Consider the following 23,880-nt stretch of genomic DNA (forward strand, 5'->3'; position numbering starts at 1 on the left):
ATGCTCACAGATTTCCCTCAGCAGTTATACATCCATTTGTGGGTAAAGCTCTTCAATTATCTGACGAAGGCATGATTTGTTTGGAAATAATTTCAGAAGGATTGTCAAGACGTGTGCTTATAAAAACCCTCAAAAGTTATATTGTTGCACTCCTGGACATGATTTCCCTGAAACGTTTCAAGTTGTAAGGTCTCAAATTTTATGGTTACCAACATGTGAATAATAAGACACAGGTGGTATGACTAGGACCAAATTTGAATATACTCGACTTGGGGATCACCAACCTTGTTGAAAGCATGTGTCAGTCTCATTCTAAGACACATTTCCTGCAGTTAGCCTGTTATTACACCTTATCCAGTGTATGAACTCCGTCATTATGATTGTTTGATTGGACCTTATGTCTCACCTTAAGTCACATTTCCGTCAGTTAGCGCGTTTATTAAAGGTTACGTTCCACACGAAGTCAATCGGCATTATATTTTGATTTTTGAGAATTTCATAAAATGGTGTATGCATGACGAGACTTTGATATGGGGTTTAGCACAGCCACCATGAAGAACTTTTTCTGTTGTGGAAAAATAGTGTTTGGGCGGGCGGGTGTCCATGTAATTAGGATAAAACTTACAAATTTGCTATCCAAAGTAGGGTTTTGATCCCGAACCTCGTGGGTCCTAGCAATCGGAAACAACCTCCACTATAACCACTAGATCACAGCTAGCACCCCCCCCCCCTCCCCCTGCCCCCACTGCTTTTTTGCCAGCACAGACGTTTTACCCATTCGATCATAATGTGCGGAAAAGATAGAGAGAAAGTGTTGAAGGACTAGACACAAAACATCAAAGTCTAACTTTTGCGGGCTTGTCAGTCTACTGTTGACACAAACCCGAGAGCCCTGTCAATGGATATGACACGTTCATAAATAATATTGTATATTACACAAACAGCAATTTCATGACGGTTTATTTATCTTTCTCTGTTTCCTTCAGATGTCAGGTTTTCCATGCTTTCAGACAAATGCACACTGCGTCATATATCATCCAGAAGCCCCAGATGTATAATGGTGGGAACAAGAGGTTTCTGCACGGGCTGTTGTAGAGCAAAAGGAAATAATCTGTTTTGAACATTAAAGATGATATAGAGGACATATTTGGCAAAAACCGATCTGCGCAAATTTAATGCTTTTAGTTTAAAATAACCCAAATAATTAGCATTCGTAAAATATGTCTCGTTTGTGAACGTCTGATCGTTGAAAAAATCGGTAATAAGGTTGAAATAAAATTTATAAAGTTGGTCACATTTTAACTTTTTCAAATATTCGAGTCATTTCCACACTGCATAAACCATGCAGGTATACGTGTCTGATATTGGCAATAATTTGAGCTATTCTTGGTAAACACAGAAAATTTTATCTGATTTGCAAATATGGATTATTGGCTAAAAATCTTCGGGATAAGCCTCTGTAAATCTAATGCAGTGACAAAAGCGCCTATAACGCTGCCGAAAACATCCCAGCTCTTGGAAGACCAGGTCCCGGAATCTTAGATTGGAGACAAAATTTCAATCACTAAATTTGCTATGTTCCCTTTCCGGTATTTGAGCTGGAATTTGTTTTACAACTTACCCAGAATTTACGTTGGCATGCAGTTTTTCGACTTTGCTACGTAAGAAATATATATTTTAGCGTGATTTGAAATTTTGACTTGAGTCTAAGATCGCTTCTTGATCCCGAGGCCTGGGCAAAACGTGGTTTTGTTTAAGAGATGTAACAGGCGTATAGGTTTTTCCTTTATTTATCGGATTTATGTTTTACACTGTTCTGAACGATATTTCCATATCAAGATGTCAAAGTCATCTTATTGTAACTTTTTTCGCAAAAATCTGTCTTCGTTAGAGGTGTAAATTAACGGGATTTACGAGAAAAGTTCAGAAAAATGATTTCACAAGTTCTGTGAAGGTGGGTCCAGGTTTTCACGTGGAAGAACCCCGCCCTTCTCCTGGGACCGATATCACAAAGTCATTTCAAAAAATAAAACCTCTTCACTATGCTTAGTTTTTGGTACTAGAACGTGAAATTTTGACACACTTGTTTTAAGATAACACTGATGAAAAGGTTTAAAATGTTATGGTTTGACTTCAAAAAATTTTAAAATCGTATAGTTTGCGTCAAAAAAAGACTTTCTCAAGTCAACCATGGGTAATTCGTGATTAACAGTGGCTGGTCTTATGATAACATTGAAGAGACTTTAAGCTTTAAGCTCGTATTTTGACTTGCGTCGACTTTGAAGTTGACTAGAGGTACCTCCGGATTAACAGTGGCTGTTCTTATGATAACATTTATGAGGAGGTCAAAACTTTAATTTCCAGGGCCAAAAGAAAAGTTATAAAATTGCATCCTGACCTGGGCCAGAAAAGGCTTTGTGGAGCCGGCCTTAGGTACTTCTCAAATCTCATAATTAACAGCTGCTGTCTACCGGTCGAAGCTGGAATCTAACAATCCACAGCATCGGTGAACGAGGAAGTGCTTGGGGTTTAACATCGTACTTAACAATTTTTCAGTCATATGACAACGAATATGACTCCTTAGAGTGCATTCAATTTGCCTCCTCGTTGCAGGACGGATTTCCATCGCTCTTTAATCTAGTGCTGCTTCACTGAGACGACTCACTGAAGGCAAGCAATCCGTACCGTCCGAGCCATTATACAGATACGGGTCAACCAGTCGTTCCACTGCGCTCTAAATGCTGAACGCAAAATGAGTGCGAGTGAGTGCTTGGGGTTTAACGTCGTGCTCAACAATTTTTCAGTCATATGACGACGAAGGAATCGTTCGGGTGTATGTAATGTACCTCCTTGTTGCAGGACGGATTTCCACCACTCTTTTATCTAGTGCCGCTTCACCGAGACTACTCACCGAAGGCAAGTAATCCGTACCGTCCAAGCCATTATACAGGTACGGGTCAACCAATCGTTCCACTACGCTCTTAATGCTGAACGCCAAATGAGGAAGTTACTTTCTCATCTATGGTCTTAGGTGTGACCCGACCTTGGACTGACAACGATATACCGCCCCCGAAGTGGACGCTCTACCAACTGAGCTATCGGGGCCGGTCACCTCAGCATTGATGTATGTCTATTCGTTAGCATCGAAAGACATGCATCTGACGAAGAAGACATCATGGGCCCACTAATGAACACAACGTCATGCATTCTAGTAAACGTTTATGCCAGTGCAACGTGCTGTTTACTTAGGGTTAAACGTGGCTTTCAGCAGTATTTTGGTCACATTACAATTGTGTATCTTCCTAGTAAACCGGGGACCTCCGTGGCCGAGGAGGTTAGCACGCCAGCACGGTGCGATGACCCAGAAGCCTCTCACCACGCGGTTGCTGCGAGTTCAAGTCCAGCTTATGCTGGCTTCCTCTCCAGCCATACGTGGGAAGGTTTCCGAGCAACGGCCCTGTTTCCTCCCACCATAAGGATGGCCACCGTCGTTAACTGAAAAATTCTTGAGTACGTCATAAAACACCAATCAAACAAATAAATAAATAAATAAATCCTAGCAGACCGGTTCCAATCAATATTGTCATAGTTATGGTGCTACCTCACTGAAGAGCTATGCCGAAGACAACTTAACGCCTACTCAGTCACAGCAAAGCACTGGCCAGTACTGGATGACTAGGAAAATATTTATGTAGAAATGCTAATCGAGAAGCGAGCAGACTTGGTACCAAAACTGGCAACGTTAACGTTTTCGGTCTGACTCTAACACAGAATGACACAGAATTGCGAGGCAGATAATCCCATGGCATGACACTGTGGATGTGCCGATACATAATCAATGATATGTACCACCATAATCTCTACTGCACTTATTAACGCGTGTAGATGGCGAAAAGCAGTGATTTGTCCGTCGTTGTATATTACAATTCTTTTAAGTTTCAAGGCAGATATTGGTGGTGCAGAAGCATTCTCAATTCTCAATTTTTCAGAAAAGTGAAGATATGTATATATATTTATTAGATGTACTAACCATGTGGGAAAAGACAACCTGCGAAGTATCACATGAATATTGGATAAAAATGCAAGCCACTCCAGATGTCCCAAAAATTAGAAGTTCATTAAGAATTACAGTATACAAAATATTCTTCAGTACTGCGTCATACACCAATCAAATAAAAAAAAATAAAGGAATAGTACTAACATACTTTATACTTTGCCTGATACTCGAAACACATTCCTATGCCCACACAAATACAGAAATTGCTACAACCCACAGAGCATGAAGTTGATCTGTTTCTGTACAGCACAAATGATAAAAAAGAAAAACATGTCTCCTAAATAAAATATAAAATTATACTTTACACTTTCTTTTTAGGAACTTAAAGATCTCATATTCACTCTTCTCTTCACTCTTCTTGGACAAATGGTCCACTATCACAACCTGCAGCCTTTCCACAAACACCTGCAGGTCATTGCGGTCACAGTCAATAGCACTGGCGCACAGAGTTAACAACCAGTCATAAGACCGATGGTGACGTACAGACAATATGGGAGAGTACAACATATACTGTTCATAGGCCTTCTCAAAGTTTGCCATCAGTTCCTGTTTATTGAACGATGCTGAGGATTTGGACATCTTAGTTTTGGAGACGACTTGAAGAACTGCCTCTTTAGCACGATGACGCTTACGCTTCTTGCGTCGGCGTCCCGATGAGGAAAACAAGATTGCATACTCAGTATCAGAGGCGCGAGGAGCTGGAGGAGAGAATGGGCTAGCAAAAAGGTCCTGCGAGAGATTGCCTTCCTCATCATCGTTCTCATCCTCATCCGAAGAACTCTTACAAGAGGTGTGAATAGTAAAGTCTGTAAGCCCTTGTTTGTCCAGTTCTTCCAAAAAGTTCTGTTGATGGGTTATGTACTTAAGTGACGTTTTCTTGAAATCGACCGTGGGCATCATTTCAGATGATGCACATGCCGGCGAGGATCTCTTTGGGGAGTCTACCAGGAACTTGATGGGGTCTTCTTCCATCAGCGTAGCTGCAGAGGATGGGTCATAAACCTGGGGTGCTTCAGCTATAACCGTCTTGTGAGGGTTCCTTTCCTTCCACTTCTCTTGAAGCTGACTGAAGCACTTTTCAATGGACTCCCGAACATTCTTAGAATACATAGGGCCTATAAAACAAAAGATTAACATCACCAAGTTAATCTTAATGTAATTTTATCCTCAACAGCAGGAAATTTCTTGCACGACACCAGTGGCAGTGTAACTGTTAGCTGGCAATTCTGAGAATTTATTTAGCATGCTAAATATGCAAACGTATGCATGCAACAAGCTGGTTTCCGATCTTCGTCAGTTAACAACATGAAATTGAACTCAAAATTTTATTAAAATCTGATAATATTTTAAGAAGTTCAGTAATCCAACACCAAGCAGAATAAAGGAAATCGTTAAAAATCCAAAGCATATGAACGAACCTGGGTGGTTTCAACTTGCGCTGAGGTTACCCTTAACATATTCCTGAAGACAAAATTTTGTCAAAATCGAACACTCAACGCGGTCATTTTATTTATTTGATTGGTGTTCTACGCCATACTCAAGAATATTTCACTCAAAATTATTATATTTTTATCAAAATCGTGCAACATTTGGAGGAGCACGGAAACTAATTCGTAACAGAGGGACTGATAGATAGACAGAAAATATGTTCTTCAGAAATAAGCTCTTAAAATGGTAAGTATGTATAACCTGTTACAAAGCTGTAATAAGTTCGAGGTCATTTGATTATTTTTCACTATCTATTTCTAGCAACTAGGGCAATAATACCTTATATTGTATCCCAACTTCGACCGTCTTGTTTTTGGTCGGCAAAAACCGAGGCTTTGGCGCTTTTGCTCGCACCACCACGCTTACTCGCTCACACACAGTTGTGAAAACATTGTCTATAAACAACATGTCGAGTTAATACAAAACTCTGCTTCGCGGCCTTTGTATGTCCAAATCCAGGTTTTGTTGACGTCCCCAACTTATATTTGCTGTGTACATTAGTCTGAGGTCTTACACACTGTATTCTCTGGCTATTATCGACTGTACTTCTTTGAATATCATCCGTTGCTGTTCTTTTCTCTACGCGTTTCCATGTTATCTTTTAACACGACAGTTACCATGAGATCAAATCTCTAGAAATTGGCCAAGTCAACCATTTTTTTTTTGAAAAAAAAATATTAAAATCTTGATTTCATGAAAATGTAAAGAAAACTCTCGGACCTCACATACAATGAATACTGAAAGTCAAAAATCTGATAATTTTGAAAAAAAAATTCACATATCGTTTTAGACTTAAGAGGACTACATTTTGAAAGCCTATTCAACATGTTCATAAAGTTTCCTGACGACATGGTGAAAACTGCGCGCCCAATCGATCCACACAAAACATCTTCCTCAGAGGAGACATGTACGGATAGGTTAAGTCTGAGCCCTGGAAATTTATATCATATATAAACTCATCAAAGCATGTTCATCAACATGATGCACTGAACACTATACATCAATATAAAACCTCTGGGATCTTCACTAACCGGAAAATGTGACTTTAACAAAACACCTTACCCAGTCACCAACATTCATTAAATGAGCATAAAATGTCTCTGCCAAGAGACAGGCAAATGAACAAAGGTAAAGATGGATGAATGGAAAGGCATGGACATCATCTGTAAGTGCTCCCAACTTTTCAGATGGGGAACAAGAAGCGTCATACTCTTCTTTTTGCATAGCTCTGCTGATGTGTGATAAAGACTGTATTAGCGATAGATTTATTCATTTTCCATATTGGTGTTTACTGCAAAGTTCAACAATTTTCACTCATCATATCAGAACTGTGAGGTACAAGGGTGTTGGGGGTGGGGAAGTGGAGTTACCAGACTGGCCTGAATGCATAAGTACCTTTCATCAGGTGCCTCTACCTGCATTAAGCATGCAACCAAATGTCAGTAGGACGTGCCCAAAGAAAATAAATATTCCTACCTCTTGTTCCAAGATACTTTTCATCATGGCGACTTCTTGTCCAGCTGAACTCTTTCAGCTGATTTGTTAATGTTCTCACATCTCGTACTTGTCGAACACTGCTACAAACACAAGGGCAGAAGAGTGATAATCATTAATTTTTAAAAACCGTCATTCTTTCACTTCAAATGTGTGTTATGGTGAACCACTGACCAGTTGGTCACAATGGGATTAGTGTGTTTATGGTGGACAACAGAAAAGTCAGTGATAATTTGATTGTTGTGTTATATTGGACAACTGACCTGTCAGTGACAATGTGATTGGTGTGCTATGTTGGACCATTGACCTGTCAGTGACAATGTGATTGGTGTTTTATACTGGACAACTGACCAGTCAGTGACAATGTGATTGGTGTGTTATGTTGGACCATTGACCTGTCAGTGACAATGTGATTGATGTTTTACACTGGACAACTGACCAGTCAGTGACAATGTGATTGGTGTGTTATGGTGGACAACTGACCAGTCAGTGACAATGTGATTGGTGTGTTATGGTGGACCACTGACCAGTCAGTGATAATGTGATTGGTGTGTTATGGTGGACCACTGACCTGTCATTGACAATATAATTGTTGTGTTATACTGGACAACTGACCAGTCAGTGACAATGTGATTGGTGTGTTATGTTTGACAACTGACCAGTTAGTGACAATGTGATTGGTGTGTTATGTTGGACCACTGACCTGTCAGTGACAATGTGATTGGTGTGTTATGCTGGACAACTGACCAGTCAGTAACAATGTGATTGGTGTGTTATGTTGGACAATTGACCAGTCAGTGACAATGTGACTGCTGTGTTATGTTGTGCCATTGACCTGTCAGTGACAATGTGATTGGTGTGTTATGTTGGACCACTGACCTGTGGGCCACTGACCAGTCAGTGACAATGTGATTGGTGTGTTATGTTTTGACATTGACCACAGACCTGTGGGCCACTGACCAGTCAGTGACAATGTGATTGGTGTGTTATGTTTTGACATTGACCTGTCAGTGACAATGTGATTGGTGTGTTAAATTGGACAACTGACCAGTCAGTGACAATGTGATTGCTGTCTTATGCTTTGACATTGACCTGTCAGTGATAATTTGATTGTTGTGTTATGTTGGACAACTGACCAGTCAGTGACAATGTGATTGCTGTGTTATGTTTTGACATTGACCTGTCAGAGACAATGTGATTGGTATGTTATATTGGACAACTGACCAGTCAGTGACAATGTGACTGGTGTGTTATGCTGGGCCACTGACCTGTCAGTGATAATGTAATTGGTGTGCTATGCTGGGCCATTGACCTGTCAGTGATAATGTGATTGGTGTGTTATGTTGGACCATTGACCTGTCAGTGACAATGTGATTGGTGTGTTATGCTGGACAACTGACCAGTCAGGAACAATGTGATTGGTGTGTTATGTTGGACAACTGACCAGTCAGTGACAATGTGATTGGTGTGTTATGGTGGACAACTGACCTGTCAGTGACAATGTGATTGGTGTGTTATGTTGGACAACTGACCAGTCAGTGACAATGTGATTGGTGTGTTATGCTGGGCCACTGACCTGTCAGTGATAATGTGATTGGTGTGCTATGCTGGACCATTGACCTGTCAGTGATAATGTGATTGGTGTGTTATGTTGGGCCATTGACCTGTCAATAACAATGTGATTGGTGTGTTATGCTGGACCATTGACCTGTCAGTGACAATGTGATTGGTGTGTTATGGTGGACCACTGACCTGTCAGTGACAATGTGATTAGTGTGTTATACTGGACCATTGACCTGTCAGTGAAAATTTGATAGTTAAGATAAGATGAAAACAAAGATGAATAGTTCATTATGCTCTTAGAAGAGCAAGCCATGATCCTACATTTTAAGTAGTTTTCAAGATTATGGGAGGGAGGAGCAAAGCTCGAACCAGACTTACTGTCGATCATCCAGGACAAAAGAGTCCCAACTTTCAGTTCTTGTCTTCTCCATATGCTGAAACCAGTCTTCCCAGACAAATAGGGGCTGCTCTAAAAACAGACAAAAGACATGATTACAAACGATAAAATCAGTAGGGACTTAACAGAAATAAGTTACCATGCACAATAGGAATTGTTTTATATTGGCACAAACCAATTCCAAAACAAGAGAACATGTGTACTATGGGCAGCTCTGCAATACTTCCACCACTTCATTCCTTACTGATATTTTTTCATCTCCATCTCTCCCTCTTTGCAATGTTGTAGGACAAATGTTGTAGGACAAATGAGCAAAAAGTGTTTATATAAGTGCTGCATGCTATATGAATACAAGTAACTATCCAGTGACTAGTACTTGTATGGGAGTGGACAGTTTCATGCTGAATGTTGATTGTAAGGTAATTTAGTATGATATCCTTGCTTTCAATGAATAATTACATGATAATTAAAATTATCTTTTGAGTGGAAAGAAGAAACAAAATGAGAACTTTAATGATTTATTTTATTTAGTTGATTGGTGGTTTATGCTATACTCAAGAACATTTCAGCATTGTGGTGTGAGGAAACCAGACACAGCACTGGAGGACACCCAAGACCATGCGCAATCCGTTGTGGAGCAACAAATTGGTGAAATGTTTGGTGGGGTGGTGGGTGGGGGCTATGTGTGAGTAGGTCATACTGAGCCAGCTGTTGTTTCGTGTTACAATGAGGGACAGGTGTATACTAAAGTTTTACCAATGTTAATTAATGAAGCTTTGCCCTAGCATTTCTCAAGCAACCCCAGAAACTTATTAGCAATTTGGTTGCAGGGTATTCCAATTAAATCCTTTAATACATACTCAAAGAAACGACCTTCATCATTTTTCTTGCATAGGTTGAAAGCTTCCTACAATTAAAAGAGAAAAATAACCCTACAGTATGAACACACACACAATGAGCAAAGCAGGTAAAAACTCCCTGACCAAAGCTGGTACTGAACCTACAGTTTGTGAGACTGGCAATTAAAAGAAAATCATTTTTTTTACATAATATTATCATTTTACAGAAACTCCAAGACTGTTATGCAGTTCTGACGCCCCTAGATTGCCAAACAAAAATCTCCAGATTCAAACTCAAATATGTCCTTCTGCCCACAAAAAGGCTGAAAGGCTGCGATTGTACAATCTGTTAACTCTACTGGCTGGTTTCAGGTAATACAGAATAAAGGTAGGGCCGAAGAAAGTCAAGGGTTTGATTTGATCGATCTATCTTTCAACATACATTTATGGCATCGTCAACTCAGGTTGACACATATGTGTCAGAATATAGATCTGCCACAATGAAAGCCTTGACTTTCTTCAGAGTTACCAATTCTCTATGTGATTGTTCAGACAGACATACCTTTCTGTGCTATCATCCAATCCCAGCAGCAGTTTTAGGGTTACTATGATGTAACCCATGGCAACAGTGTCGTAGCTTGTGATTGGCTCAGCTTTCTCTTCAGCTGAACTGTTTTCCAGGGTTAGTGGTTTGTGTTTGAATAGTTTAGCTGTGATGCCATGCATGTCAGCTGAAAATGATGGGCTTACTCGTCAAAAATATTACAACAACAGTACACAAACAGGTATCACTAACTACATGTGAACAGTATTCATCAGTTTACCCTTTTCACAGATAAAAATTTATCTGTTAAATTTAAATCACATTTCTAGGCTTACCTTTGCCTATCCTAACCGGCTGAAAATTCTGCCACAATTCCCAGATCTAAGATAATGCTGGAGTTTAACAGGCAGAGTCTTTACCGGGTTTTTGAAGGTCTGGAAGTCCTGAACCATTAACCTGACTTTCATCCAATATGTGAAATATACTGGAGTACAGAATACAACACCAATCAAATCCCAAAGGTATTCAATTCAATACAAGTCTTTCAATGAGCAATTAAATTTTGCATGATTATCATAGTATGACTTCCATTTCATAGTAAAAATTTTCCACTGAAAAATATGTACAGGTGATGTGAATGAACATGGGGAAAATAACAGCAACTTGCATATTTTTGTTCTCTTATCTGATTGCTGTTTTTTAGCTCATGTAAAGAACTTTTACTAGTGCACTGAGGGCAAGTTTTATGGGTTGTGGAACTGTAGCCCAAACAACTGGCCTGTAGACTGCAGTTTGTTAACTGACAATGCTCACCTGCCTGCCAATATACAGACCAGACCATATGTTTGCACCAAAAAAACAATAGTTAACAAATAGGTCACCTTTCACCTGAAAGTCCTTACATATGTCATATGTTGTGTACATGTATGTACTCAAGAAACAACAACCCACCTGGCAGCTGTAGAGTTAGCAAGTGTTTATGAATCAGAGTCCTCATGTTTGGCACTGGCAGGCTATCCTTTATTTTCAGCAACGCGGCCAAGTTGCCTGCCATTTGACGGAGTTTGCCTGTTGATGGAACTACCTGAAATACAGCCATTTCAAACAATATAAATGAAAAAGTTGTTTGTACACAACAGCTTTTGAAGGAAATGAAGTCTGAAATAAGATAAGTTAAAATTTTTAACTGCATTGATAGGGTAACAGAAATCGTGTAGTGTGCCGTGTTAAAAAGATTAACTCATTTTATTTGCCTGTTGTTTTAATGACATACTGAACAATTTTTCACTTATATGATGGCAGTCACTTTCAGGGGGTGGAAGAAAAAAAGACAACTAAAGGATAACTCATTGAGCAAGTTAATACAGACATACATCCCCATGTGATGTACAGGCATACACACCATAATGGCAGAAGAAAAGTGGTCTTTTAGAAATATAAAATGGTGCAAACAGCCACAAAAGCAGGTGACAATGTCAAATATATACATAGCCATACATATATAGTGCAGTCAAACGTGCAAATCTGCATGTGTAACTTGCCACAAGTTGGTGGTTTATCCCAGTCACATGGTACCACATTTTTCCACAAATAGACATGACCACTACCGTATAATACAGTGGAAAAATATGTGTACAAAAGTGGGGTATAGCATTAAAGAGTTTCACTCTTGAAGGAAGAAATTTCATTCATAGCTGTCTACATGTAGGCTATATAAACAGATGAATGGAAGTTAAGATGGTAGTTAATACTGCTTGGATTATGGAGAGCGAAAAAGTGATCCGAACCATCCACAGGTTGCTGGCAGACCTTTCCACTTATGGCTGGAGAGGAAGCCAGTATGAGCTGGATTTTAACTTACAGAGGCACCTAGGTCATTGCGCCCTGCTGGCATGCTAACCCTTTGGCCATGGGAGCCCCCCAACTATTTAGACTGACCTCATTCACAGGAACATGCTGTCCGCACACACAAGGGATTAATTTCCACTTCATAGTTTACAGTTTACTCCAGTTAGCAAGACAGCAGTAGATACAGATTCAGACATGGGGGAACATCTAACACTTGAAATGAAGTTATCTTTACAATAACTATCAATGGTCAGATGTCATTACAAATTCCACACAATTACCTCCCTTTAAACAAATCGTACCTGTGTTGCGAATGTGCTAGTATCATAATTGTAAAACTTCATGCTTTTCGGCAAGACGGATGAGGCAGAGTAAAATGGTAGTTTGCCTTGTTTCACCCATCTGTTAAAATATAAAGGTATAACAGATCACAAAATATCAAATGCATCATGTATAACTCACGCACTTACATGTACCGGTAAATGTTGCATTCAGCGAAGAAAATCATTTAAATTTAAATCAGCTGAAATTTCTTCTATCAGCTGATTGAGGTCCCACTGGTAAAACAATTATTTCTGGCCATATTGGTAAAAGAGTATATACTGATTTCCCTTAAAATCAGCTGAAATCAGTTGATCAGCTGAAAGATCAATTTGCTGATCATTAAGTGATCTCTGATGCATCAAACTATAGGACAATATTTTGTTCTGTTTCTCTGCTATATATTGAAGTAGATAACATATCATAACAGTTTCATTCAACTGTTTACTAATTGTTCTGGAGCAACAATTACAAAACATTCAAGATTGAAGTGAATCACACTAAGTCCAATACTAAAGAAAGCAGTATTAATTAATGGATACATGTATGCAGGCCCAGGCGGGAATCTTACCTGATTAAATCGCCAGGTCCACTTAACGAGCCTGTGTACAGGAGACCCAGGTAACACAGACCTAGCATAGTCATTAGCTTGATACGAGCCACATCTTTATAGTAATTCCGCACAGAGCATACAACAAGTCTCGCATTTTTCTGCCAACATATCAAACCAGTGGATAAAATTTGGTGAAATTATGATGCAAAGTTTACTAAAATTACCTGTTCTAATAAAACCAAAAGCAGTTCACTCAGGTAAGAAAAACAAGTAGCTGATTGCCATAAATCAATACATCTGGATGCACAAATTACAATTAATGTTGCTGTCTAGAAAGGCAGAGGAGTCATGAAGTCGGACTTTTCTCAACAGTTATTTTTAAAAGTATGACAAATATTCACACACATGTACATGTGGTGATAATTCTTTCAGAGCATTTATACGTCTGTTGTAAGCTTTAATATTTGAGGGTCAGACACACTTTGAAGAACGAATTCAAGAAAATAGGTAGTTGTGTGTCATAAATCAATATATTTGGATTCACAAATTGCATTTAATGATGCTGTTAACTAGAAAGACAGACAAGTTATGAAATCTGAATTTTCTAAAGTTATTTTTAAAAGTATGTTGAATAACCCTTTACACAGGTACATTAAATCTTCAACCATGTCAACCTCTAAAGCACTTGTTCAGTGGAATTTATGCATTCATTTATTATAAACATGGTGGTAATGATTCGTTTGTGTCACGAACGATGTACGCTTTATAAAACTGTGCAAATCAGGGCCTACTTGTAATACACCTCCTTGACATTATGAGCATGCAACTACCAGGGCAAACACTGATGTCGTCATTATGTGGCCATGATACTTATGAGCTTCATGCAAGTGAGCCAGTATCTCTGTGGAACTCAGAATGTTCTCAAATCTTGGATGCAGGGCTGCTTGAATGGCTTGTAGAATAAGGGCAGTTCTTCTCAGCAATATTTCTGCAATATCGTGATAAGATCCTCTTTAAAACAAGTGTCAGTGTAGAGACATTTTGAAGTCCATTTGGGATAAGCCTACATGGTAAACTGCTAGCACTGTACCTGTCCCGGAGCAGGCTGACATCCCTCTTTCCATCCAGGTATGTCATGGGCATTCCACAGCAACTCATCCTCATCACCAGAACCCTCAGACTCCTCAGCAGGGTTATCGCCCTCGTAGAACTCTTCTGTTCCCAAGGAACTTGACAACTGTGATTTTTCCTGATAACGGATAATCAAAGTGTTAATTGAAGGCCTTGTAATCACATCATATCCAGAAAAAAGTGTCAAAAATGGAGCTGACAAGTCTTTTTAATACTGTATTTCCTCTCAATTTAGCATGAAAAATGCACTTTCAGAGACACATAAACAAAGTTAAGCTCTTATAAATCCCAAAGTGGCTTTGAGCCAGTTTGACATCGTTCGTGTAAACACAAAGTGAGGCCATTTAATCCGATTCATTTTCCCTTGCATGCAAACGTGGCTTTAATCCCGTTTCAGGTCTTGAGCGAGTTTATCTGTGTTGTGTGAGTGCTAACTGGATTAAATGCCCTGGGTACGTGGAGGTCAGGATGACGGCGTAATTACTAAACTGGCTTAGACCGTGTGAACGGGCAAATCCCTGAACTGGCATGAAACAGGCTTGGACACATGGTCATGTCAACGCACACATTTTTAAAACTGGCTTCGATTTAAACCGGTTCAGACTTGATAGGGTTTTAAATTTTGGTTGTGTAAGCAGGGTGTTACATGTAAAGGCTTTAAAAATGTTGATTTAAACTTGCCCATGTGTGACTACCTCATTTATACTCATTAGTCATTTAACGTCTTTTTTTCGACAGTGCTTCCTGGATATGACAAATGACTGAGTACTTCTTTTGGACACTATCTTGTTGCTTAACACTATAGTCAAGAATCTGTCACCTAAAGGTTGGTTGTCAGATGTGTTGGTGGAGAAAAATGGTCTGCTGAGGGCAGACAGCTGAACTTTGGCAAGTAAACTTTCCCCGGTGTAACAAGCCTTCAATGACTGGAAGACTGTGTAAACATACTGATGCCACAGTCTCTATGAACACTAACTGCAGGGTAATCTACAAATTCCTAGTCCAGGGCAGGAGTTGAACTGTGTACCTTAAACCTACCATGTTCATGCCGCTTCCCTCTCTGGATATGTGATCACTATGTATAAACTCTTTAAAAAGTCACATTTGTTTTGGGCATATTTTAGAAATATGATGTAACCAGTCTATCTACGACTCTTGCCAGTCACCAACCAGCTGTTTTTTCTATACTTTTTGCAGGGTAAAATGTGACAACTTTCTCTAGACTAACATATAGCTCATCAGTATCTCATCAGCTGTCGCACTTTCCCTCCACATGATTTAACCAGTTAAGCCTGACTCGCTAACTCAATTGTATTTGAGACTTTGTGATATGACTGACACGTACATTAACATGTATTAAACTTACCAACTGTTTTTGAGACTTTTTACTGGACACGAGTCATGTAAGTCAATAACTAACTGTTTTCATGACTTGTCGTTAGACTGACACATATGTACATGTTTAAACTCACCAACTGTTTTTGAGACTTCTTACTGGACATAAATTGGCCACCAAACTTCAGTTGCATACTAGTCCTGTAACGGAAGGGTCTCACCTTCGGATTTTCTATGCTGCCTGGATTCAAATCTCTGAAGATGGGAGAAAAATAAAACAAATCAATGTTAGTTAGGTCACACACACCTCACAGCAAAGTCCCCCCCCGCCTCCCACTGTCAAAATACAATGGTCAAACCATCTTGGAACCAGCATTCATTTTCCTTCAAAACCAGATAACATTTTCAGGTTAAATATACGTGGTAGAGACTGGTTACTTGAATTTGACCATAAATACACCGCTTTTACTTAAAATATTATCCAAGCTCAACATTTTGTTGGCTCTCCCCACAAGTCCATTTCAAATGTCAGAAAGTGTATTGTGGAAGTGTGTTGGAATGCAACTTGGATCATTCAGCCAGGGATTACAGAAATGTCAGTGAGTGACATAACAAATGCATGCACTGACTAGTATCTAGGGGTAACGTATATAACCAAGGGTTACACCTGCACATTGTACATGAGGAAACGCCAGGTAATATAAAGAAGGCATGCACCTACCAGTGTCTGGGGCAGCATATATAACCACTCAGGCAAGGGTTGCACCTGCACATTGTACAAGAGGAAACGCCAGGTAAAACAGAAAAGGCATGCACCTAGCAGTGTCTGGGGCAGCATATATAACCATTCAGCCACGGGTTGCACCGCACATTGTACATGAGGATATGTCAGGTAACATAAAGAAGGCATGCAAATACCAGTGTCTGGGGCAGCATATATAACCACTCAGGCAAAGGGTTGCAAATGTCAGGTAACATAAAGAAGGCATGCACCTACCAGCGTCTGGGGCAGCATATATAACCACTAAGTCAGGGGTTGCACCTGCACATTGTACATGAGGAAATGTCAGGTAACATAAAGAAGGCATGCATCTACCAGTGTCTGGGGCAGCATAAATAACCAATAAGTCAGGGGTTGCACCTGCAGATTGTAAATGAGGAAATGTCAGGTAACATAAAGGCATGCACCTACCAGGGTCTGTGGCAGCATATATAACCACTCAGGCAAGGGTTGCACCTTCACATTGTACATGAGGAAATGTCAGGTAACATAAAGAAGGCATGCACCTACCAGTGTCTGGGGCAGCATATATAACCACTCAGCCATAAGTGGCACCTGCACATTGTACATGAGGAAACGCCAGGTAACATAAAGATGGCATGCACCTACCAGTGCCTGGGGTAGCATATATAACCACTAAGTCAGGGGTTGCACCTGCACATTGTCCATGAGGAAATGCCAGGTAAAATAAAGAAGGCATGCATCTACCAGTGTCTGGGGCAGCATATATAACCACTAAGTCAGGGGTTGCACCTGCACATTGTACATGAGGAATCGTCAGGTAACATAAAGAAGGCATGCACCTACCAGTGTCTGGGGCAGCATATATAACCACTAAGTCAGGGGTTGCACCTGCACATTGTACATAAGGAAATGTCAGGTAACATAAAGAAGGCATGCACCTACCAGTGTCTGGGGCAGCATATATAACCACTAAGTCAGGGGTTGCACCTGTACATTGTACATGAGGAATCGTCAGGTAACATAAAGAAGGCATGCACCTACCAGTGTCTGGGGCAGCATATATAACCACTAAGTCAGGGGTTGCACCTGCACATCGTACATGAGGAATCGTCAGGTAACATAAAGAAGGCATGCACCTACCAGTGTCTGGGGCAGCATATATAACCGCTAAGTCAGGGGTTGCACCTGCACATTGTACATGAGGAATAATCAGGTAACATAAAGAAGGCATGCACCTACCGGTGTCTGGGGCAGCATATATAACCACTAAGTCAGGGGTTGCACCTGCACATTGTACATAAGGAAATGTCAGGTAACATAAAGAAGGCATGGACCTACCAGTGTCTGGGGCAACATATATAACCACTAAGTCAGGGTTTGCGCCTGTACATTGTACATAAGGAAATGTCAGGTAACATAAAGAAGGCATGCACCTACCAGTGTCTGGGGCAGCATATATAACCACTAAGTCAGGGGTTGCACCTGCACATTGTACATAAGGAAATGTCAGGTAACATAAAGAAGGCATGCACCTACCAGTGTCTGAGGCAACATATATAACCACTAAGTCAGGGTTTGCACCTGTACATTGTACATAAGGAAATGTCAGGTAACATAAAGAAGGCATGCACCTAGCGATGTCTGGGGCAGCATATATAACCATTCAGCCACGGGTTGCACCGCACATTGTACATGAGTAATCGTCAGGTAACATAAAGAAGGCATGCATCTACCAGTGTCTGGGGCAGCATATATAACCACTAAGTCAGGGGTTGCACCTGCACATTGTCCATGAGAAATCGTCAGGTAACATAAAGTGCACCTGTACATTGTCCATGAGGAATCGTCAGATAACATAAAGTGCACCTGTACATTGTCCATGAGGAATCGTCAGATAACATAAAGAAGGCATGCACCTACCAGTGTCTGGGGCAGCATATATAACCACTAAGTCAGGGGTTGCACCTGCACATTGTCCATGAGAAATCGTCAGGTAACATAAAGTGCACCTGTACATTGTCCATGAGGAATCGTCAGATAACATAAAGAAGGCATGCACCTACCAGTGTCTGGGGTAGCATATATAACCACTCAGCCAGGGGTTGCACCTGTACATTGTACATAAAGAAATGTCAGGTAACATAAAGAAGGCATGGACCTACCAGTGTCTGGGGCAGCATATATAACCACTAAGTCAGGGGTTGCACCTGCACATTGTACATAAGGAAATGTCAGGTAACATAAAGAAGGCATGCACCTACCAGTGTCTGGGGCAACATATATAACCACTAAGTCAGGGTTTGCACCTGTACATTGTACATAAGGAAATGTCAGGTAACATAAAGAAGGTATGCACCTACCGATGTCTGGGGCAGCATATATAACCATTCAGCCAGGGGTTGCACCTGCACATTGTACATGAGGAATCGTCAGGTAACATAAAGAAGGCATGCATCTACCAGTGTCTGGGGGAGCATATATAACCATTCAGCCAGGGGTTGCACCTTCACATTGTCCATGAGGAATCGTCAGGTAACATAAAGAAGGCATGCATCTACCAGTGTCTGGGGCAGCATAAATAACCAATAAGTCAGGGGTTGCACCTGCACACTGTCCATGAGGAATCGTCAGGTAACATAAAGTGCACCTGTACATTGTCCATGAGGAATCGTCAGGTAACATAAAGAAGGCATGCACCTACCAGTGTCTGGGGTAGCATATATAACCACTCAGCCAGGGGTTGCACCTGTACATTGTACATAAAGAAATGTCAGGTAACATAAAGAAGGCATGCACCTACCAGTGTCTGGGGCAGCATATATAATCACTAAGTCAGGGGTTGCACCTGCACATTGTATATAAAGAAATGTCAGGTAACATAAAGAAGGCATGGACCTACCAGTGTCTGGGGCAGCATATATAACCGCTAAGTCAGGGGTTGCACCTGCACATTGTACATGAGGAATCGTCAGGTAATATAAAGAAGGCATGCACCTACCAGTGTCTGGGGCAGCATATATAACCACTAAGTCAGGGGTTGCACCTGCACATTGTACATAAGGAAATGTCAGGTAACATAAAGAAGGCATGGACCTACCAGTGTCTGGGGCAACATATATAACCACTAAGTCAGGGTTTGCGCCTGTACATTGTACATAAGGAAATGTCAGGTAACATAAAGAAGGCATGGACCTACCAGTGTCTGGGGCAGCATATATAACCGCTAAGTCAGGGGTTGCACCTGCACACTGTCCATGAGGAATCGTCAGGTAACATAAAGTGCACCTGTACATTGTCCATGAGGAATCGTCAGGTAACATAAAGAAGGCATGCACCTACCAGTGTCTGGGGTAGCATATATAACCACTCAGCCAGGGGTTGCACCTGTACATTGTACATAAAGAAATGTCAGGTAACATAAAGAAGGCATGCACCTACCAGTGTCTGGGGCAGCATATATAACCACTAAGTCAGGGGTTGCACCTGCACATTGTACATAAAGAAATGTCAGGTAACATAAAGAAGGCATGGACCTACCAGTGTCTGGGGCAGCATATATAACCGCTAAGTCAGGGGTTGCACCTGCACATTGTACATGAGGAATCGTCAGGTAATATAAAGAAGGCATGCACCTACCAGTGTCTGGGGCAGCATATATAACCACTAAGTCAGGGGTTGCACCTGCACATTGTACATAAGGAAATGTCAGGTAATATAAAGAAGGCATGCACCTACCAGTGTCTGGGGCAGCATATATAACCACTAAGTCAGGGGTTGTAACTGCACATCGTACATGAGTAATCGTCAGGTAACATAAAGAAGGCATGCACCTACCGATGTCTGGGGTAACATCTGAACGCTCTGGGATTCTCCACTGCCTTATCTGTCTTAGTAAAGGCCACATCTACTTTTGACAGGTACAGCATCCATAACCTCCATACCACCTCCTGATAAAGCATAAGAAAACCTAAATTATATTGGCATTCATTGTGCACATGGTAGTAAGGTAACTCAGACTGCTTTGGTTCCTCATATGGATGTAAGGTCACAACCATTACACCTGGGTTTGACAAGTCATTTATTCAAAAAAAAGAAGAACGCATTTTAATTTGATCATAGCTAGATGTGCATAAGGGACGACTTTCACAAAACTTTTTTGTCACTTTTCTCGTAAATGACGTCTCCTTATAACACTATAACCCAGACGTCTTTCACTAAACAAGTGATGAGAAACGTGACTTATAAAGTTTTGTAAAAGCGGCCCTTGAATTTTTTGTTCAGTTGAGCAAACAACTTTTATCATGTAACACATGACTCAGCGACATTCAGCTGGGAGATATTTGTGAAATTCCATTATTTTTGGCACAAGTGCCTAAAACTCATTTGAGTATTCTGATTGGAGAAAACAATCACATGACCTGTCAAAATTGAGGTCCCAACCCTTCTGGGTAGAATCCCCTATGTCAGAATATTAATTTAAATATTAAACTAAATGTGGAAAAAAAAATAAATAAATAAAAAAGTACTTTTTGGCCATTCAAGATTCCTGAAACATTGGTTTCTCCAAAAGACCAGATTATGAACTTTCCCACACTGTTCCTTAAGCATCGCATATACATAAATGCACATGTATACATGTATATATACTACAAGTTCTGTCATGTGGTAACCCACATGCCTGATGTTATTCCCATGGGTACAGGAAGCTGGACTGGCTACAATAACCATATACACGTGTATCTCCTTCCTCAAGCCAACCCCCGTGACTTAAAGCGACAATCACAACAGCATAAAGTAATCACAACACAATCACAGCAGCATAAAGTAATCACAACACAATCACAGCAGCATAAAGTAATCACAACACAACCACAGCAGCATAAAGTAATCACAACACAATCACAGCAGCATAAAGTAATCACAACACAATCACAACAGCATAAAGTAATCACAACACAATCACAGCAGCATAAAGTAATCACAACACAATCACAACAGCATAAATTAATCACAACACAATCACAGCAGCATAAAGTAATCACAACACAATCACAGCAGCATAAAGTAATCACAACACAATTTTTTTTTTTTTTTTTTGATTGGTGTTTTACGCCGTACTCAAGAATATTTCACTTATACGACGGCGGCCAGCATTATGGTGGGAGGAAACCGAGCAGAGCCCGGGTGAAACCCACAACCATCTGCAGGTTGCTGACAGACCTTCAAACGTACAGCCGGAGAGGAAGCCAGCATGAGCTGGACTTGAACTCACAGCGACCGCATTGGTGAGAGACTCCTGGGTCATTACGCTGTGCTAGCGCGCTAACCGACTAAGCCACGGAGGCCCCCACAAAACAATAACAGCAGCATAAAGTAATCACAACACAACAACAACAGTATTAAGTAACACATGCTAAATTGTATACATGTACAGAGTATATGATGTACAGTATAAAGATACCTTTATGTTTTCTCTGGCTCCCAGTTTGATGAGGGCATTCACCTGCTCCAGTAAGATGTATTGAAACCCTTCATGGATCATCCACAGGCGACCGGGTTCCTCCACTGTCAACAGACAATTGCATGTGTCTGCTACAGAGTCATGCTTTACACAAGTACCAGTGTAAAGGAGTCCTTTCTTTTGCTTATGGGCAGAGAAGCTTATGGGAAGTGCAACGTATCAGGGAAACTATGTACATTGATACCAAGAGGTATTTGGCATTTGTCCTCAATATAGCCATGATTGAACATTTCTAAGTGCTTAATTTGCAAAAAAAAAAAAACAACATCACTTGTCAACATTTAGCAATGTGGCCTGTACACAATATTTCCAGGCCGATTAAATTCAAGCATTGATTGGTGCATATGATCAAACTGGTCATCACTTTTATATCATTATCACACTAATTACAGGACATCGAGACCTACTGCCTACTACAGAAAAATAAGATCAGTATTTCAGCTCAGAGTTACATCGTTTCTCTTTCAAAAACATTTTTAGTCATTTATTTTCACTCTGATCTGAAGTGTATACCAGCTAGATTACATATAATATCATTATGTGTAGATGTCTAATGTACCTTTTTTTGCAGCTGCAGACTTTGCTTTATGAACTACAGCATGACTTCCGGTGCTCACAACATACTCAGTTTCCTCCACACGAATGTCCTGTAATAGAAAACATTTATCTCAACTGACACCACATGACAGTGGCTATAACCTCTTACATAAGGAGCACATGACAAAGAGCAGAAAATAGAATATATTACATTTTAAGTCATTAATAATGTACTATCAGAAATGATTCACATATTCTACATGTACCTGTATGAGATATCCAGGTGAAATACAAGAAGTACAGCATTTATACAGTGGCATCCAAACTTATCCCTATAGATCACAAAGCATACAAAAACTCAAGCATATATGTATATGGTACACACTTGTGACTGTGTTTGACACAGAGAACAGTAGAACAATCCATCGATACAGTCAAACTCATTCTCTCCACACTGCAAGCAGGTCGGCATTATTCAAATCAAAGGCAGTACACCTGAAATTTAACAAAAAAGAGGAGCACTCAAGTGTAGTTCAAAGTCATGCAGATTTTGATACCACGATGTTATGCATGCATTGATTTTGTTGAGACTAAAATACAAAATAATATTATTTTCAAACAGGGCAATGGGATAAACATTTGGGAACCATCCCCTAGAACCAGACAAGAGCTACATGCATTACTGAACATTTGTGCAGACGGTCGTGGATTCCTTAAGGGATCTTCTCAATTTCCTGCCTCCATAATGCTGGTTGCCAACATCTACATGTTCTGGGTTTGGTCTTGACTGGTATAAGTGAAATATTCCGCGTATGGCATAAAACACCTATCACATGACCCAAATACAAAAAAAAAATTAAAACAAAACATTTCATTTTTAAGAACTAAACTTTATGGGTTTCAGTGTGATCTGTGTTACATGAGAATATAATTATATGTGGATGAATTTTTCATGGATTGGAATATACCAGTACCAAATTATATGTACAAGTCCAGTCTCTAGCTTCATCTGATTAACAGAACCAACACTAAGGATTTATTTCATTGCGCCGGTACCTATATGTACAATATATGTACATGTAATTCATATTTAAATGGCGGCTACCGTACTGACTTTGTTTCATCTAATTTGTCTATTTGAACTCACTGATGTACGGGCCTGCGCAAGAACACCGTACATCAAAGTGTAGTTCGCATTTCAAAAGATGACAGTCCGCAGTAGGCCTACATGACCAAATTACTTATTTTTATACTTTCAACCTGATATGGCGATGTTGTTGACGTTGTTGTTGAAGTTGTGGTCCCGCGTGGATGAAAATAAGTTCTATATTGAACTTTTCCGAGTCCAGTTTAATAAATGCGCCTTCTTAGAAACTTAGCCTCATTGTAATTAGCTTTTCAAACAGTTGACAGCCATATCACTTAACATGTGATGAAAGGTTCAGATACATATTGTTCGGTAGGCATACATTTCATATTTCGAAACTGGCACACATCGACTACCGAT

At 40.2% G+C, this 23,880-nt stretch overlaps 1 protein-coding gene across 2 annotated transcripts; it reads right to left on the minus strand.

Moving 5' to 3' along the window:
* Positions 1-4,038: 4,038 nt before the first annotated feature.
* Positions 4,039-23,879, minus strand: LOC135468130 (TATA box-binding protein-associated factor RNA polymerase I subunit B-like). Of its 2 annotated transcripts, none has more exons than XM_064746207.1 (15): positions 23,843-23,879; positions 22,759-22,868; positions 22,396-22,483; positions 21,777-21,880; positions 20,150-20,262; positions 15,708-15,825; positions 14,195-14,353; positions 13,123-13,262; positions 12,533-12,632; positions 11,334-11,466; positions 10,401-10,569; positions 9,860-9,906; positions 8,981-9,071; positions 7,022-7,122; positions 4,039-5,172 (listed from the first exon to the last, which is right to left on the minus strand). In XM_064746207.1, the coding sequence occupies exons 2-15, from the start codon at positions 22,843-22,845 to the stop codon at positions 4,352-4,354; spliced, it is 2,271 nt and encodes a 756-aa protein (XP_064602277.1). In that variant the 5' UTR covers positions 22,846-22,868; positions 23,843-23,879; the 3' UTR covers positions 4,039-4,351. The 2 variants fall into 2 exon arrangements, with proteins under 2 accessions (XP_064602277.1, XP_064602276.1); XM_064746206.1 differs by having other exon boundaries at positions 23,634-23,874.
* Position 23,880: the final 1 nt, after the last annotated feature.

This window comes from Liolophura sinensis, chromosome 6, assembly GCF_032854445.1.
Source record: "Liolophura sinensis isolate JHLJ2023 chromosome 6, CUHK_Ljap_v2, whole genome shotgun sequence".
In the NCBI taxonomy this organism is placed as follows: Eukaryota; Metazoa; Mollusca; class Polyplacophora; order Chitonida; family Chitonidae; genus Liolophura; species Liolophura sinensis.

Coding starts and splice junctions, on each gene's coding strand:
- LOC135468130 (XM_064746207.1), bottom strand. CDS start 22,845: ATGCCGACCTGCTTGCAGTGTGGAGAGAATGAGTTTGACTGTATCGAT. Junction 9,907..10,400: donor TTGGATGATAGCACAGAAAG/GTATGTCTGTCT, acceptor TTTTAATTGTAG/GAAGCTTTCAACCTATGCAA. Junction 9,072..9,859: donor GATGAAGGTCGTTTCTTTGA/GTATGTATTAAA, acceptor GTCTGTTTTTAG/AGCAGCCCCTATTTGTCTGG.